The 18,843-nt window shown below is 39.1% G+C and overlaps 1 protein-coding gene across 2 annotated transcripts in view; it reads left to right on the top strand.

The window, feature by feature from the left end:
* Positions 1 to 8,004, top strand: part of TAPT1 (transmembrane anterior posterior transformation 1) — a 38,920-nt gene extending 30,916 nt beyond the window's left edge. For both annotated transcript variants that reach the window (XM_084517319.1, XM_084517320.1), the window contains 2 exons: positions 3,043 to 3,203; positions 5,888 to 8,004. In XM_084517319.1, the coding sequence (XP_084373445.1) occupies positions 3,043 to 3,203; positions 5,888 to 6,117 (391 nt within the window). In that variant the 3' untranslated portion in view covers positions 6,118 to 8,004. The remainder of the gene's footprint in view (positions 1 to 3,042; positions 3,204 to 5,887) is intronic.
* The last annotated feature ends 10,839 nt before the right edge of the window (positions 8,005 to 18,843 follow it).

Below are 18,843 nucleotides of genomic sequence, written 5' to 3'. Positions count from 1 at the left end.
CAAGAAAGGTGGTGTCAGTAAGTAATATTAGGTAATAAAACATTGTGACAGGACAAAATATTCCTAAAAGCAATGACCTGCAAGTATCCCCTTACTGCCACGTCAGCTTACACTTGTGTTATCCTTAATTTCTTACCAGTCAGTCTGAGATGAGATGAGATACATTTAGTTGTGCTTTAAATCCAATCTAGTTTGCCTGTCTTGAAGTACATGCTGTAGACTATGATGAGTGTTTTCTAGGAAAGTTGCATACTGAGCTGTGTGAGCATTTATCGTCTCAGAGTACTGATTGATCTTAAAACAATCAATTCCTCCTAAAATTGACCATAAAGAATTAAGCGGTTTAAATTGCTGCAGCACAAAGGAACTTTGGATACCCTTTAGTAACACACATGGTAATTTACAGCGTGGCTCTTCAGGTTTCCCCATAGCATGGAGGGAATATCTGTTCCAGTGTCCCACCCAGTTGTGACTGCAATAGAAGGCATCAAAGCTTGGAAAGTGGAAGAATTTTTAGATCTGGGGCACAAGTTCTTCAGGGATGCTGGAAGAGAGGAGTTTGCTGTTTTACAATAATTTAGGAAAAGAATGAGATCATTACCCATCATTTTATGTGACTATTAGATCTACTCTGTGATCTGCAAAAAAGGTAGTAATCAGCATAGAGACTCTTTAATGCAGGATAGCTAGGACTATAAGCTAAATAGGCCAAATGTTAAAATGTTAGCTGTTCCTCTGCATCACGCTTGGAGTTTTTCCCCAGAGTGTGACATGTTCCTTTTAAGCCGGCTCTTTATAATTGAAAGCACTAGCCCCTGACCATCCTTGTGGTATACCAAGCTCAGCACCTTCATACTGCTCAGTGTGTTATGTCTTTTTTCCTCCATATGTGTAAGTTTTCCCTACATCTCCATTCTGCTACTGCAGTTGTAGAATTTTCTCAGTCTCTGTGGCTTGGAGGATGGAGGGCAGGAAGAAGTAACGTGATTAACATGCAGGATAAAACGCTGCTCTTTGAAGGCATAGTTGCTAGTCTATGGGGAAGCTGTAGTGTGCAGTCAAGGACAAGCACATTTGCTGGAATAGGGGAGAATTGTAGAATGGGGAAATAGGCAACAATGAGGGCTTTCTTTAGAGCTTTGGACCAAAAAGATTTTCTTGGGCTGTGTTCAAGCCTGGAGTTTGAAAGTTAAAACTTCTAGGTTACAAGAATAAATTTTGTAATTTTTCCTTACTGAAAAGTGAGAACAAATTCTAGCTTCTGTCATGATCTCATGTTTGGAGCTCTTGCACCTTTTGAGTAATTGGAGTTGTGAACATAAATTTCAGTTCTGCATCAGGTTAGCATAGTGTAGGTCTGTGAGAAACTCCGTGATCAAATCTGAAAGAGCTAGATTGGCAAAGGATTGAGACTACAATGCAGAGGATGTTGCTTTGAGTTGGTATTTAACAACTGTGATTCTTTAAGTTACCACATTACCGAGTCTTATCCAGCATAGGAAACTTGAGTTTTATTTTTCAAGGACTTTGAATAGTTTTAAACTTCCTTGGTGGTTAGAACTTTGAGACTGGGGTGGACTGACAGAAAGGAATGAAAGAATTGCTAGAAACTCTTGCATAATTTTCCAGGAGAACTTGAAGCATTGAAATGTTGATTTATATCTTTCTCAATTTTTGATGTTATTAAATTAGACTTAGATTATGCTTTCATTCTGAGACAGGTGTTTACAGTATGTATTACATTAAAAAAAACATGTAGGAAAAACTTCTTAACATTTTTTTTCAACTCTTAGGTTATTGGGACTGGCTTTGTTTCTAATAAAATTGTAGAGTCATGGCTTTTAACTTTTATAAAATAATCTCTGTGGTTGCTTGGATACCAAAATGTACTTCTGGATGATGAAGGTAGTCTGGTCTGCTCTGTTCTTTCTTCCATTTCTCTAAATATCTTCTAAAAATAAATGTATTCCATAAAATTGGCTTTAAAATGTGATGTATTTTGTTTTTCTGTTTGAGTTGTGATTATGTTAATGCAGTCAGAGAGAGTGAAGTTGCTGCTCAGGTGTCCTTGGGGGCCACTGCGATTCAGCAGTCAGACTGCTCCATGGATTTTAATTTCTGAATGGCCACTTATCCTCAGGTCTTCCTTTTAGTCTGTTAGCAATGTCCAAAATAAACAGGTTTTCAGAGAGTGGAGAATAAAGTGCATCTGCATTTGATTTGCTTTTGTTACGTAGGTTGATTTATGTAGAGGGTATTTATAATTGATCCTACAGGGGATAGATGGCTACTTCATTGTTACTCTGCTGCTGGTTTCACCTCTGGAGTGGACGTTGGCCTGCATGTTGTGTAATACTAGTAATGGAACTTAGATTTACAGTTCAAACAAGCTTTGTAAAATCTATAAGCACTTGATGGTAGATAAGACTCCCTGTTCTCCAGGGATAACAGGTGCAAGGGACTTCACAGATTTGCTGAAGTTTGTGCTGCAAGTTAGTGAAAACAGAAAAGGAATCTGCCATCAACTGCACTGTACTATGATGATACTGCAGTGCTCCCCCTTGGTTTTGTTGAATTTAATGGACTGTCTGTTGTGATACCAAAAAGGACGTTGTTTGATCAGTCTAATTTCACGAAGCTATATATGTGTGTGTTCTTAGGTTTTAAAGTCCACTACCAATCCTCATCTGAGCACACTTAAGGCTACAGATTTAACAGTAATGCATTTAATTTGGGCTTGCTCTGTTGAGGGCCCTCTTTAATTCTTTGTTTAAATATTTGATGTATTAAATGACGGTGTAACTGTCCTTGTCATTTCATTAAACTTGGTGTTTTCCTCTAGATGCCTTCTGGAGACGGTGGGGGGAAGGGTTTTAAGCACTGAACCTGAAACAAATTGTTAAGAAAAGGAAATTACTTTTTGCTATTGAATGGTTTTAATTTCTTAGCTAATTGTTCCAAGACAGCAGTAATCATATGCAATTATTTTAATATTAATGCTTGGTAATGCAAATATGTAAATAAATCCTTTTATTTATGCAGGTTAATATCCCTAAAAGTTCTTAACAGTATTGTATTGCTGGGGAAATCGTGTCAATATGTAAAGGAGGCAAAAATGGAGGAGAAATTATTCAATCCTGTCCCAACTGCCACCCCAGGGAAGTCAGCTGGCAAATCGCAAAGCATGTTTAAATCTACCCATGGTAAGCCTAACTGTCTCACTCTATTTTCAGCTGTAATAAAAATTGCTTTCAGACTAAATTTAATATTGAAACAGATGTATGACATTATTTACCACACAGTAGCCCTGTTGCTAGACCTTAATTGTACAGTATCACAGTTGTGAATACAAGTCAGTAAATAGAATTTACTGCTTTTAGTTCATGCATCATCTTTTAATAAATAATAAATACTCTTAAATACTCTTCCATAAATGAAAAATGCTCACTCTTCTCTCTAATGAAATCCTACCCTGGTATATGGAGGTGATAGAAATGTCAATACTACGCAAGTAAATATTGATACATCATCTCTGGTAGTGGTGAAGTTAAATAAGGAAGCCTTTCATCCATTTGTTGCGTAAATTAATGTAAAACATGGCACAAAAAATAGGCATAATTATTTATAATTGAAATGAGCACACAAATGAAAAAGCTTTCTGAAATCTAAATAGGAATTTCAGCTTGTCTCTACCTACTTTGTTTCAAGTCTGTGCAGTGTGGCTTCCTTGTATAGGTGCTCAGCATTAATAGTTAATGTATAATTGGACTGAGGCATTATATGATATTCCTGTGACGAGTTATAGGAGGAAACAGAAACCTTCATTGTTTCAGTCAGCTGAGCTGGATTGTGTATCTTCCTCCGCAAAGAGTTCAATGAGAGCCCTAGACAACTTAACAGTGAGGCTTTTGTGTTCACTCTGTTGCTTGCCAAAGACTTGAACAGCTTGAAATGTAAGGTGCTTATTAGTTGTCAGTGTCTTGCCAGCAGTAGTAGAGTTAAGAATCTGTCAGTGTTAGTCATAAATCCCTGCTTTTCAGCTGTGTCAAATCACATCAGGCTGAAATGTGGTGCAGATGTTTATTTTTAAATAGCTTAAATTCATAGAGTTGCTTTAGTTTCATTATGAAAGAATGTAATGTGAATTGGTCTGAATGCCTTTTGTGTTCCACTAGAGAACTCTTACCATATTGATGCTAATGTTTTAATTAAATATTCTAATACTACACTTGTGTATAAGGTTTAATAAGCCATACTTAGACTGACCCTTAAACTTACAATAAATAAATCCTGAAGACTGTTTCCAGCTGAAGCAGCAGCAGTTTCACCAAGTCAGTCGGCGTACACTGTGTTTTCCTAAACCAGAAAATTGGTAATTAAAAAGTGGCAAGCCAAAATCTTTTGTTGATTTTATTCAGAATATTCTTAACTTCCATTAGTAATGAGGAAGCTCAGTTTTCAACAGTTTGTGAGGTTTTTTTTATACCTTCTCACATCTCTGTATGTAATAGAAACCTCAGTTGCGTGAAAGAATGATTTCACCTTCCCCAGCTTTTCAGTGTGTATATTACTACTGGGCTCTGCAATATTCATTGATCCCTGTGCCTCACTTAGCAAGTTCTTTCTGTACAAACTCTCTACTCATCTCTTACTAGAATGAGAGTAAGGGAATTAATCTGGTCTGCTTTCTATCAGCTTATAATGTAAGTCAACTTATTTTCTTACAAGAATTCCTACCTCTTCCACAGAAACAGTTTAAAATATTGAGGAATGAAATACTTTCTCATGAAGAATGGAGGTTCTAGTTACTGGTAATCATTTGTAGCCTGATCAGTTTTCTGTGGAAGCTGTTAGAGCAAAATGATTACCTCTGTAACAAAGCTCTACAGTTAGAATTACTTCCTTTTTTGATGCAAGTTTAGTACCTTTGACTTGCATAATACTGTGAGGAGTAATCCATTTACCTTCGAACGGGAGATGGTATACTGTGAAGAGCCCATACAGAAGAAAGTTCTTGTAGTAATAATTTGGAGTGAATAATTTGTGTAGTGCTGCCATTCTGTCAAATACTGTTTGCTTGAATCATTCTGTAAAACTCTCGACACTAGTCAGATTTCTTCAGGTTCCTCTAGAAACAATAATTCCTTTTTAAGAGGAGTGAGTAAATAAGAAAATTTGACTTTCTTGTTACTTGCCTGTGCATTTTAATGTATTTTTAAAATGCTTTAACAAAATGTGGAAACAACACATCAATACTGCTCCTTAATATCTCATTTGTTACCAGAACTCTTTGGAGCCAATGTTCAGTTCCACTGAAGAAAGGACCCAGTGCTATTAAAGTGCGTAGCACTGCGTGAACCATTTATTAGCTATCCCTAGAGAAATGAGGTTTGCTGTACATATGTAGAGGATTAAGCACATCTAACTCCTCCTACAGAAATTCCTTTGATTTATTTCAGTAGAAAAAACTTGTGTGTCTCACACAAGAATTGTCAAATATCTTCTTGTCTAAGCCAACAAAAATGGACTCTACAAAAGAATGCAGAGTCCAGCTTTGGGCTACTTATTACAACACAAAAGGATTCAGCAAAACAGCTACTTATGCTCTTACTATCTATCTGAACTTCTTTAGAATTCTTTTTTTTTAATCCTTGACCAAATCAGAAAAGCAGAATGACTAAAAAGGATGTTGCATCTTAAAACTAAAGAGGTAATGGCTTGGTAGTTACATTACCGGGCTTTCACAAAGCATTCTTCTGTTGCTTCTGCTGCTTTGATGCATTGCTCTTTTTCAGGACGGCTTTGGCAGAATCTACATGTTAAGAATGCATCAGGATGTCTGTGTTAAATTCATGGTTATCTTTGCAACTGTCTCCTCTCCCAACAGGAATTTCCACAGATGAAAATGGATCTACATCAGTTACCAATCAACCCGTGCATCAGAAGGACAATATGCCGTCTTTACTTGTAACAAGCAATTCCGATCAATTTCTGACCACTCCTGATGGAGAAGAAAAAGATATAAGCCAAGACAGTTCAGAATTGAAACACAGGTCTTCAAAGAAAGACTTGTTGGAGATAGACAGGTTCACTATTTGTGGAAACAGAATTGACTAAGATCTTTTTAATCAATGTGCTAAGGATACTGAGCTGTTGGGACAGCAGATGCTACCAGAATGGACAGTTGCCAAAAAGGCACATAAATATTTATTTAAAAACTTAAATTATTAATGGCAAAAATATTAATTTCTTTCTACAAGTAACTTGGCTTGGTATCTGGTCAGGTCAAGTAAGCGATCTGTAACTTGCCTCTTGGAAAATGTGGTGGATCGTGAGCCTCTAGCCTGGTGGCAGAGCTGCAGTATCACTTTTCTGGAAAATAGACTGGGAAAAAAAGCATAATCCTGTTCTGCATTATGAAACCACGCTTCCAGAACATGCTACTTTTAAGAAGGTTCCTCCAGTGTAAGGATATTCCTGGAAATGTATGACAACATGACAGGAAGCTTGCCTTTCAAGTTATCTTGTTTTATTAAACATCTGCAAAGAGATCTCAAAACTTGTGCTTATTTCAACAAACACATAAAGCATTGGTACATAAAACAGCAAGTCAGGATAGTTACTCTTGTCAACAGAAAAATCTTTTCAAGATGTATCTGAGCTAATCAGAATAAAAAATTGCCTCTAAATGAAATATTTACTGCATACTATTTTATCTAAATACTGAACACCAAGGAAAGATCACAAAATACAACGAAGGTCCTGCTTAACTGGGCAAATAAGAAATATATCATTCATTGTGTTCAGCTATGTGTCCTGCAAGGCAGATTATTTATAAAATAATTTTATAAAGCTGAGGATTTTGTCTTGTATGAAAAAATAAGAGGGAGTAAACCTATATGTTGAGGAAAGGCAGTGTGAATTGCAGCAAGCGGAAATGTTGCATTGGAACCGTATGTATAGCATTAATGTAACAGAATAATACACTGCATTTTGGGATTTCACTCTGGCAAGAATGACATATGTGTATTAACTTGCCAGAAAATACACCTGTAAAAGCTCTTACTGACAATCAAATCAGAATTATCCATTTCAGTTGATTGGTTTTAGCCAGACATAAGTAGATGCACTCCATCTATAAAGTGCATTTAAGCATTACAATGCATCTTACTTCTTTCTGGTGTGAGCAGCAGTTGGAGGAGAATTGATGAAAGATGGTTTGGAGTCCTGAAGTCGAGAATGAAATAAATTTCAGATCAAAACTGAGGCCTCCAAAGAGACCCTTCAGTTGATGATAAATTCTTCATGTATTGTTGTTAAAACACAGCATTAACTTCTAATGCCTTTCAGATACTTAAGTAAGCACCAGTTTCACTTTCTAAGGAAAAGCATCATACCAGTGCTTCAGTGCTGAACAAATGATGACAAATTTACTTTTTGCTATTTCACAGTTTGTCAGAGTGGGAAAGCTGGAGTTTATTTGGTTTACGGATATAAAATGTGAGTTTAATGTATGTGTTAATCCCTGAAACTTGCAGGACTGTGCTAGTTTAGCAATTGGAGCCAATTGCACAGAATTATGAGGTATCTGAGCAGGCTTGGTAATGAGGTGGCTTTGCAGTATGCGTTAGCGTGGTCTGCTCTGGTGGGAACTTCTTGCTGCAGTCTGTCAGCCTCTCCTCTCCCAGTCAGGGGGGCTGGAGTAATGGCCAAAATCTGTGGTTACCGTTCAGGGATGAGAGTAAAGGAAGAGGATTTGTGCTGGGGAAACATCTGAAATTCTTTAATATTTGATGTATTTTCTACTAATTGGAGATGTTCACACATTGGAATTCAGATTATCTGTCAATTTGGTGTATCTTATTTTTGAATTATTTAGCAATTGCTAAAGGAAGCTTGGAATTGCTTTCATTTTTTTCTGTTGAATGTCATTCTGTATCAATTTTATAAGTGCATCTTGTGTGAAACTCAATAAAATTCAATTTTGTAATATTTGTTTAAAAAGTACAGTGTCAACACTTCTTTGTTAGTATGGGAGCCTTCGTTGCCTCGTTTTTACAGTTTAATTATGGTAACAGGATCCAAAGCAGTATGGATGGCTTTTGGTACAGCAGTTACATCTCCATTTGTTGTGTAAGCTTGACACTGATTTTGTTCACTTACAGATCAAAATACCTCAGAGGAATACTTGAGCAGGGGGCATTGCAAATGCAACGCTTTCTGTTAAACTCCGAAGGTTTGGTGGGGGCCCAACTGGGCATGAAATTTCATTGTTTTCTCTTTCTCCAAGTGCTCTAATTGTTCCTAATTGTTCTCATGTTCTCACTTGTGATTAACAGGGACCTCTTGAATATCTAGCTCAACCTTTTCAACGGAAGCCTGCAGCTTCGTCTCTGACCCTAGCTGGTCCTCTCAGAACTGAAGGGGGTTTGTTGGGGAGGGTGGGGGGAGCAAAACACCAAGACCAGGTTTTTAGCCTGTAGATACAGTTCTTCATTTCTTCAGCTTTACTTGAAAAGCTCAGTATTAACAGGGAAGTAAGAGCATCAAAGGTTAAGCAGTGAATAAATGGAGCTCTCCAATTCATAAATCCCTCCACAATTAAAGTCTGGACAGTTCTGATGCAAGCAGTGATACTTCAACAAAAGTCACAGTTGCCAAATTAATTCCAAAAGCACGCACTGAATGCAATGTATATTCATAATGAGGATTATTCATTATGGGAGCATTAAGTAACAACAGTTTTCCATAGGATTATTTCATTAATCTTTTGAAGCCTTTCAGATGTTCCGCAGCCAAGCAGAATTTCCCCTCAAGCAAAGTAGTTTTACAGTAGTCACAAGCATGTTGTTTTCACAAGTGCTTGCATCTTCATTGAGAGTTTGAAACTTTCCAACTCGGTGTTTTTTTTTTTGTGTGTGTGTATGAAACTTTGTATATTCTGACTATTTATTAAAAAGTTAGTTTTCACCACACTTCTTCAGGTGACTTGATAAAGTCAGAATTTGTTTGGTTGCGGCTGCTATTGCAGCTCAGCTGAGCTCTTGGGGTACAGTTATGAATCTTCAGTGGTTGTAATTGAGACTGAGTACAACTTAGTTTTAGTGCAAATGTAGTCAAACTGTGAAACTGAAACATTGCAACACTTTGTCTTACCAATTGGGTTACTCCGTTGTGAATAAGCTGGGAGTTGTACAGCTGTGTCAGAGTTGGGTAATCATGGGTTCAGAAGGGCTCTTCACAACTGCTAAACAATGTGTTCTCATAGCGCTTCAGACTATCTGCTTCATCTCAGGCATCTGGGCTGTGCTACTTTCACTGACCCCGAGGAAGCAAATAGTTTTGTGTGAGAGGGACTGTAGCATAAACACTGAAAGCAGTGCAATGGGACCGTGCCTATCTCAAGAAAACGTTCCTGCATGTAATGGCATGAGATGCTTAGGCTTCAGAGGCTCTCAGAAATGCCTAATGCATCACTGTTGTCTTTTTCTCTCTAAGAAAGCAGTATCTTTTATCTGCCATGACAATTGAGGCTGAGCCTAACTAGTTTTGGGGGGGATTTTTCAGGACTTCAGCATTTGTTACTGTGCTGTAGAAAAGACACTGCCGATAGAAGACCCTGGGTTGTGAATGTATAATACTAAATAAAGATAATAAAATACTAAACAAAGAGCTAAAGAATGTTCTTTAGCAAGCTTGCAACTCTAATAACAGAAAAAAAAATATAAAACAACCACAGCTTTTGAAAGTATTTCTCGGTTCTGCCAAAACACTACCTATTGACATGTTTGCAACGAAATTAATCCAGCATTAAATATGTGCTTACTGCAAAATCGTCTTCCCACCTATATTTCACAGCTACCATTTAAAGCTGTGTAGTTTATTTCTTCCATCCTCTACTCCTCTGTAGTGGAGTAAAGCTGTCAAGCAGAGCCAAGGCTTCACTCTTAATTGCAGGCAACTCTGTCTTACAGCCTACCTCTGGAGAGTGTCGTGCATCCCATCCAGGGTAGGGAGAGGAGTTTTTTGTTTTGGGAGTACAAACAGCTGGGTTGCAGTATCACTTCCTGGGCTTCTCATCTTTTAAGGTGACTGATCCACATCTGTAAGCTGTCTGCTAAACAAACCTTGTCTTAATAGGCAAATACGGTATTATGGTGCATTTATTAATTTCATGGTTTTATATCACTGATTATCTCAAATTGTTGATATGAGAGCAGTGTTATAAGAAAAGTATATTTTCATAGAGCAATTTTTGGTGTTCAAAGAAAAAAAACAGATTTTATGTTGGATTATCATCTATACTTAGTTTGTTGGTCAGAAGTAGTGATGAAGTTAGCACGTCTGTTGGCTACTTTGAATTTCCTAAAGGGTACCTTTCTGTGATGTCCAGTCCTGTCAGGTGCTTATATCCTCTGCTCCATTTGAAAATAAATACCAAGGTAGCTCACAAGTTACTAGATCTTATTTGATGCTGACAGTTAAAAATAGGTAATTAAAATAGGTTGAAATAAGTCTTGGGAAGTGATGTCTCTTACGGAGAAGTGGGGCAATGAAATGCAGCATTGGGCAGCACATTCTTCAGCTCAGCATACAAAGTCAGAGCAGGAGGGTGCTTGAACTGGTGCTAGCAAGTACGGTCCTGGTGTCAGGACTGTCAGTCCAGGGTTTGCCTGCAGAGTTGATTTGAACTTGATGTTTCTGTCAAAGTTAGTAATGTAGCCATCAGCCAACTTCCTTCTATACCCAGGGCACCAGGAGTTTCGCTAAACTCATCTCTTCTAGAAACAGTTCTTGAGGTATCCTGTGCAAATAACTAACCTCGAAGCCATGGGACCTTGTTTCCAGGTCAGTTACACTCTGCGCTTTGCACACCTGCAAGGCATATCTGCAATGAAAACGAATCTTGCAGTGACAGATCTTGGCACTAGCTACTGATTCAAGACAACGTCCTTAATACAGTACCAGAGCACCCACCTGTTAGGCTGATCACTAAATTTGAGTTGTCTTTAGTCACTTAAGATGACTGTGATGTTGGACAGGGAGAGCTAATTGTGTAGCAGTGGTTCATGCTGCCTGCTCTGCCATTTAGTGACCACATTCTGTCCTGCCTCCACACAGGCAGGAATAAGTTCTTGTGGTGGTTTTACTGTGCTAGGCACTGCTGTTCCAGCTACAAGTGCAGAGCACAGCACTGTATGGGCTGCTGCAGGGAAAGTTAACATCCCAGACAGACCCAGTACAATTCTCTAGCCAGTTTTCATGTCAAGCATTCATTTCTTAAAAGCAAGGAGCAAAGCTCTGGAGTATATTTAATCAGTGATTCTTTCTAGGAACAATAGCAGGTAAGTCAATTTCACAAAATGACTCTGCTTCATGGGTCTTAAATAGGAAAAAGTAATAATCAGGAAAAACTATGTGAAGTAGGTTTCAGCTTTTATTCTGAAGCTTTTGATTATTTATTGCTATTTAAGTGATATGGCTAATTTATGAAACATCACTGCAATTGGACTATGTGAATTTTAATGTAGGTTTTTGTCCCAGTGTGCCTGAGGACAGTATGTTGTGCTGAGCTCTTTGATATCCCAACAAAACTGCAAATCCTAAAAAATAAAAAAAAAGACTACACAGTTTCAAATAACCACTGTAAGGAGCAAGGTAACCTCTGCTTTATCTCTGGTGTGAGCAGCTCCTGAGAGTAGGAAGCCTTGCTAACAAGACCTGTTAGTAAGAGACAATGCACAGTATACTTAGTTCGCACTATACTTACACTTTCTAAGTTCTCCTTATGGTTTAAAGACCAAGAAAATGAGTATGGTCTTCAATCTGCTCCCCTTTGTGTCATTTTGGATATGTCGGTTTTTCATTGGTTATTCTAGTGTTCATCCAGGCCATAACCTGTAGCTTTTTTGTTGTTTTTTAAAAGATGACTGGATAAATCTTGTCTTGTTGAAGGAAATATTCTCACAGGAATTTAATTGTGGAAGGGAAAGGCTCTTAAACTGTTAAAAAATGTTGCTTGTCTTGTTTTTGTAGTAATTATAAAAACCTTTTCTTCCTCTAAACACAATTGCTGGCTTTGCGTTTGCCATAAAATTCCAAGCAGCAGTCAGTAGCCTGTGGTGAGCAGTGAGATAAAGTATCAAATTATCAGCATTATGAATTCCCTTCTGGATAATGCAAGCATGAGGACACCTGGTAACCTTCAAACACAATTCTGCAATGACTATAAACCAGAACTCTGTAATTAATGTGGAGCTGTGGCCTAAAAGCCATGTGAAACCTCTTAAATCTGTTTAGTATATTGTGGAGCATTTGAAAGCCTTTCCGGGTGTCTTGAAGAGAAATTGTTCAGGATAATGTTATTCACGGATAAAATTGCTGGTGATTTTCTGCTTCTGCCCACCTTGGGATAGCACAAGGCAGACTGAGGTTTCTGAAGCTTGTGTTGTTTATATGGTTGCTGACGATCTACAAGGAGTATATTTATAATTTAAAAACAAATTGGGCTTGTGAATAACTTTGACCATTGGAAGACAAATGCTTGAAAATAGCTTCTGCAAATGCTGAGCTTTATACTGTCTGTAGCACATCTGTAGTAGGCCAACGGCATCCTGGCTTGCATAAGAAGCAGTGTGGCCAGCGGGGCTAGGGAGGTGATCATCCCCCTGTACTCGGCTCTGGTGAGGCCGCACCTCGAGTACTGCATTCAGTTTTGGGCCCCTCGCTACAAGAAGGACATCGAGGTGCTTGAGCGGGTGCAGAGAAGGGCGACAAAGCTGGTGAGGGGCCTGGAGAACAAGTCCTACGAAGAGCAGCTGAGGGAGCTGGGCTTGTTCAGCCTGGAGAAAAGGAGGCTCAGGGGCGACCTTATTGTTCTCTACAGATACCTTAAAGGAGGCTGTAGTGAGGTGGGGGTTGGTCTGTTCTCCCACGTTCCTGGTGACAGGACGAGGGGGAATGGGCTAAAGTTGCGCCAGGGGAGTTTTAGGTTAGATGTTAGGAAGAACTTCTTTACCGAAAGGGTTGTGAGGCATTGGAACAGGCTGCCCAGGGAAGTGGTGGAGTCACCATCCCTGGAAGTCTTTAAAAGACGTTTAGATGTAGTGCTTAGGGATATGGTTTAGTGGAGGACTTGTTAGTGTTAGGTCAGAGGTTGGACTTGATGATCTTGAGGTCTCTTCCAACCTAGAAATTCTGTGATTCTGTTACCCTACAAGCATGGCAGCTCCAGCCCTTCCACTGCTGCAGATTTGTAAGCTACTCACCTTGGTAGGCCGTATGTTGGCCTAATGCATTGCCCATACCTACGCAGAATGGTTTTGTTGGAAGGGACCCTTAAAGCCCATCCAGTTCCACCCCCTGCCATGGGCAGGGACACCTTCCACTAGACCAGGTTGCCCAAAGCCCCATCCAGCCTGGCCCTAAAACATGAACCAGTCACCGCTTTTAAAGAATTACAGTAGATAGCCTCGTGCCCTGACTAGAGCAGCTGCCTGTGCTTTGGGAGGCAATGCCGTAATTTGGATCTTCATTTTTATTCTGTTGTTTTTTCTTCCTCCTTCTTCTGTGTAGGCTCATCACAAAATCAAGCACCGGGGGTCAGATTTTATTTTATTTTATTTTTTAACCCTGTAAATCAAGCCTTCTTCATTGAATCAAAAGCTGCATAGGGGTCTTTATTCTAGCTCAGGTCTGTCTAACACAGAGCTCAATTCATGTACCTCCTGATAGATGTTTGCTTGACATTTTCCTCAGTCTTAAATGGCGGATTCCACAACCTTCTTGAACAGTAAATATGTACACTGGTAAGTGGTGATATTACCTGTAGAAAGCTTTCTGCTGTGTGAAGTAAATCTTCCTTACTGAAATTTAAATCCCCTATTTTTTGTATGTTGCAGGCATAGAGAGTGAATTTAATCTCTTCCCCCCTCTCTCGTTTTCTCTTCCATCCTTGGCAGCTGAGACTCTTGATGTTTCCCTTCAGGCTCCTTTGCTGAACAATCCAAATGGGTTCAGCTCCTCTTTGTGGTCTGCTTGTCCCGTGCTCGTCCTGAGGCAGAAGCTGGGCACAGAGCTCCAGCTGGTGCCTTCTCGTGGGGCCGAGTTGAGCCAGAGGATTTCATCAGCCAGCTTTTGGTTACTGAATCCTGGGATGGGATTTACTTCATGAAAACAGACAGCGTGCTGCTTTGGACCTAGGAGAATCTGAATGCACTGCAAGATCTATGTACTTTTTATGGAACTGCTTAAGTTGTTCCCAAACTTGGGCTTGCAGTGTTGTGTAGTGATGCCAAAATGTAAAATCCTGTGTTAGAGCTGCTTCAGGGTATTTTTTTTCCCTACCATCTCTTTGTACTTTGTTAAGTTTGCTTTGAATTCCAGTCCTTTATCCCTTCCTTTAGTTTTTCTGGCACCAGCATACTACTACTGGTTAAAAATACTGAATGGCAATAGGCCATGACCAGACTTCCTGAGAATCTTACTTTTGTTGTGGTAAAAGAGCATCAAAAACCTCATGAAAGTCAACGTGTGTGGCATGTGCTGCTTCTTACCCTACGGTGTATTGCACTGTTGAAGGGAAATGCACTGATTTGAAATGATTTGACAAATTTATGGTTTTCCATTCACCGTGTTACTTTTCAAGTACTAGAAAGAACAAAACCTAATCTGATTACTTGCCTAGAAAAATTCTGGATGACTGTAGTTGGTTTGATCTATCGTTTCCTTTCTCCCTGCTCAAAAGATTGCTCTTCTAAATCCCAGTGCCTAATGACTCTGTTAGCTGCTTCTTGGGGGGATTTTTGTTTGTTTCCGTGCCCAGGATTGGATCTAAGATGAATGAAAACATCTCGTACTGATGTGGCAGGATCCCTACGAGTCCCCATGAAACTGCTGGTATGTTTGGAAGAATGGCTGGTGTGTACTGCAGTGTTTAGCCTGCTTGATGTGCCCACAAAGAGGGTCAATATGAATCTGGTAAGAATCTCTCATGATTCATTGTGCAAAGTTGTACCATGTGGAAAGAAATTAGATAAACCCCTGAAGTGTCTTGTGGTGTCCCGATGTCCAGTGATGAGATATGAGAAAGCAAATTCCTGTCAAAATCAGCAGGGCTAGGTCATGTCCCGTAGTGACCTTCAACATGGGATGAGGGTGGCAACTGCTTCTCTGTCCCCATCCTTCACCTGCTTGGAGACAGGGAGCAGCACACAGCTGAGGCAGTATATGTGGATATCTTCCTCCTTAACACCAACACCGTCCACCTTTGACGCTTGGGTGCCCAAAGGATAACCCCATCTCCTGGGTAGGAGCCCTTCTGTCACACAGAGATGAAATTCACTGATTCCTTCTGTTTTTCCTAGTAGTGGTGACTCTGAAACTTAGTTTTCATGTGAGTCACTTGTCATTTCCTGGACCTCACTTGAGTAAAACCTCACTTGCCACTAGGATATTGGATCATCAGTTTAAACTATCTTTTATTTGATGGCTACATGTTAAGAACAAAAGTAGAGGAAGCCTGCAACATGCTAATTTCCTTTTTGCCTAACCCTAGAAGATAAGGAGCACAGTGAATCACTTTCTTCATAGCAACATTTTAGTGGAATTGACAAAAATAACAATTTTAGTGGAAGGCTGGTATTGCCTGTTCTTGATCATCTTGACTGTTGTAATTTTTCTGCGTCTTTGAAGTGTTGTCCCCCAAAGTGAAGGCAGTTCTCCTAATGAGGCTTCACTGGTAACAAAAACAACTGAATAATTATTTCCCTTCCATGCGATGCTCCTATTAATGTACCTTATGGTTGACAAAGCAAATCTTTCATTTAGTTGTCTTTGTCAGCGTGAACTTTGGACACTTCCCATGTAGTGGCATGGCCAACTGCACTGTGTCTGGGCTAGACTTTAAAAGGATTTAAATTCTAATGGATTTTATTTAAGCTGTTGAATACTCTTAGGAAACAGATCTCTTTCATAGTCTGTAGAGGTTGTCACTTTTTTTTACTGAGGTGCTAATAGCCATAAATATCACTTAATGGTTTTTGCTTTGGGACCCTGAGGCTTTGATTATAGATAATCAAAAGTCACTTTTTTCAAGACCCGCAGCAGGCAAATTAAGATTCAATATCAGCTCCACTTACAAAGTCACTATCTTGATATGAAATCCTAGATGTAGTGCTGTGAAGGAGAGATGAAAGGCACAACCTATGCTTGATTTCCATTGCACTTCAATAATCTTTACATTTGCACTTCCAGTGAGATTTCAAAGATTTGGATGTTATACTTTTTGATGAATATTGAAATAAAATACTTCAGGCAAGGAGTTAAGTCTCTGAGCCTCTGCTCTCAGTGGAATATGAGCAGACCACAAAGAATCAGAAACATATTTCACCCTGACAGGTTTCCTGTGCAACGAATGTATTGTATGTGGTGCTAACTTAGTGTAAAGAACCCACTTTTGTCAATAACATCTAATGAAAAAATAATAAAGTTGAATAATTTCTTTAAAATAAATAAATAAAAAACACTAAAACAACACACACCAAAAAAAACCAGCACATTTCTAAGGCAAATCATAGCAATTTCCAGGGCACTGCAATCCACAAGAATCTTTAAAATGATGTGGGACAGCTCCTCAGTTCTAGCTGACTTTTTCTAATTAAAACAAATTCAATCAGTAATTCCTAGGTTGTAAGTTGAAAGCACCGATATAACTTGCCCTTCAATGCAGTAGCATTTAAAGATACCTTTAATCTGAAGTAATTAATTAGGAAATATACTGTAGTTCCCCCTAGGCAATTTCCCTAGCAAACAACCAGCACTACTTAAAAGCTTGTCTGCCTGAAAGTGATACGCATATTAAAACATACCCCAAAATCCATAATAGCTTTCACTCAAGCCTTTCTGCTTTCTGAAATGTGCAATAAATCCCTGTACAAATACAATACCATGCTTTCACATTTCAGCCAATAATCTTGAAAATAATAAATCTCAATTAAGCTTCACAGCAGCACTTTTTCCCGCAGTGGGACACAGAAGACTGTTTCCGCTTAAGAAATTCTTGAAACGAAGTACAGAGAATGTAGCTCACTGACCCAAAATCTGCCTTGGAGTAAGGAACAAGGCCAAGAAGACCAATACAGCTGGGCCTTCCTTCAGGAAAGCACGTCCCTGCTTTTTTGGCTTGAGGTAAGGAAGCAATTTGCTTTACTGTCATCATGTTTGACTTCATCAGGGGAATGTGCAAGCATGGCTCAAGCCCAGGCTTTGGTATTAGCCACCCTTCAGCCCATCTCCCGTGCCCAGAATCTCTGAGCAGGTTCCAGCCCTCTCTGAAGCACCATGATCAATACACACCATGAGACTCAAAAACTATCAAATTCGGGCTTCCATTTTCTTTTTCTGGACCTCCAAGACGTGATTTTATTTTTTTTTTTAATTTTTGGAAGCTTTTGTCTGTAACCTCAAGAGGTGTAGGTTTATTCTTTGAATTAAATACATAAATTGTAGATTTTCATGCAATTAGAAGAGTCCAGGAGTTCACGCCTTAGGAAATTGAGTACATGCAAGTGTTGTGAGACTGGCAGGGCTGTGGTGAAAAAATAAGGCTTGCCACTTTAACCAAATGTTTTCTCCCAGGGTGAAATCCTCCTCTATTGCAGAGAACCCACAGAAGTATTTTCGCATAGTATTACCATGTAATTATATCAGCTTATTAAAAGCAATCGTAGCAAGAACTGAAAAACTCCTAATTCCCATCTCTGTCATGAGCACACTAGTGAGTGTTGCCCCAGCTATGCATGCAGCTTCGTTCTGAGACAGCAATTAGAACAGAGCCTTTTATGATAAGGTTAGCTGACATTTGCTTGCAGAACAATTTTTTTTGACTGAAAAGTTGTCACAAGTTGAGTTTACAGCTCTATACAGCTCTCTGCAGCTAATCATAATCTGATAATACAATGAACACTTTTCTAAAATGGCTTTTATTTTGCAGTTCTGCATTTCTCTGTCCCTATATGCCTGGGCTTTGTTGGTGAGCATTGACTGGCCAGTGCAGCATTTCTATGCATCAGCTTCTGTTGCCATGAGATGATGGGGCATTTAGGTGGGGTACTTTTAAGTCCTATTCTTTCAGGATGATTCTGGCACAATATCCTTTATTTAGCACTGCTTTCTAAGATGCATTAATATTTTATTCTTCTTTATATTTTAATTAAAGCATTCTCTTTCCTTCTGTAATGTATATCCAGGAATTCTTAAATCTAAGTCTTTTCCCTTGAAGATTGTCTTACTCTTTCCTCACCTTATGATTTCTACATCATCCTTGAATGATACAGTTAGGGGTAAGAAAGCAGATCTGCTCCAGATCTTATGTACCACTGCACCAAATTTAGCATATAGAAGTGATGTAATGTTTAGTAACATTGCTTGAGATGAATGTTGTTTCTCAAATATTCCTCCAAGCGAGCAAACTGAACATTTCATTAATTTCAGACAGCTTTATTAGGACACACTCTTAAGAGAGTATGAAAGCAGAGCAGTGCTCATCCCCATGGTTTTGTTTAAGATAATGCAATGTCAAGCCCTGGAATAGCAAAGGCCATTGCGAAAAGCTCATGTGGGAATTATTTAGCAGCTTTATGGGTTTCACTCTGGATTGTTGCACAATTCAGCCAAGACAGTGAAGAATCAGAAAGGTCTTCCCAAGTGTTATAACTACAGGAGAAAAAAACAACAGCTGTGGTACTGAGCATTGATCATTAGAGAAAAGTACAGTGCCTGAGCATACCAAGCAGCAGCAGCATTTCAGAAGACCCCGTTTCCACTGCCAGTAGTGAAGGGATG

Source organism: Aythya ferina, assembly GCF_964211825.1.
Source record: "Aythya ferina genome assembly, chromosome: 4".
NCBI classification, from domain to species: Eukaryota; Metazoa; Chordata; class Aves; order Anseriformes; family Anatidae; genus Aythya; species Aythya ferina.
The sequence above is the reverse complement of the archived record's forward strand: the minus strand, read 5'-3'. Positions and strand labels throughout refer to the sequence as shown.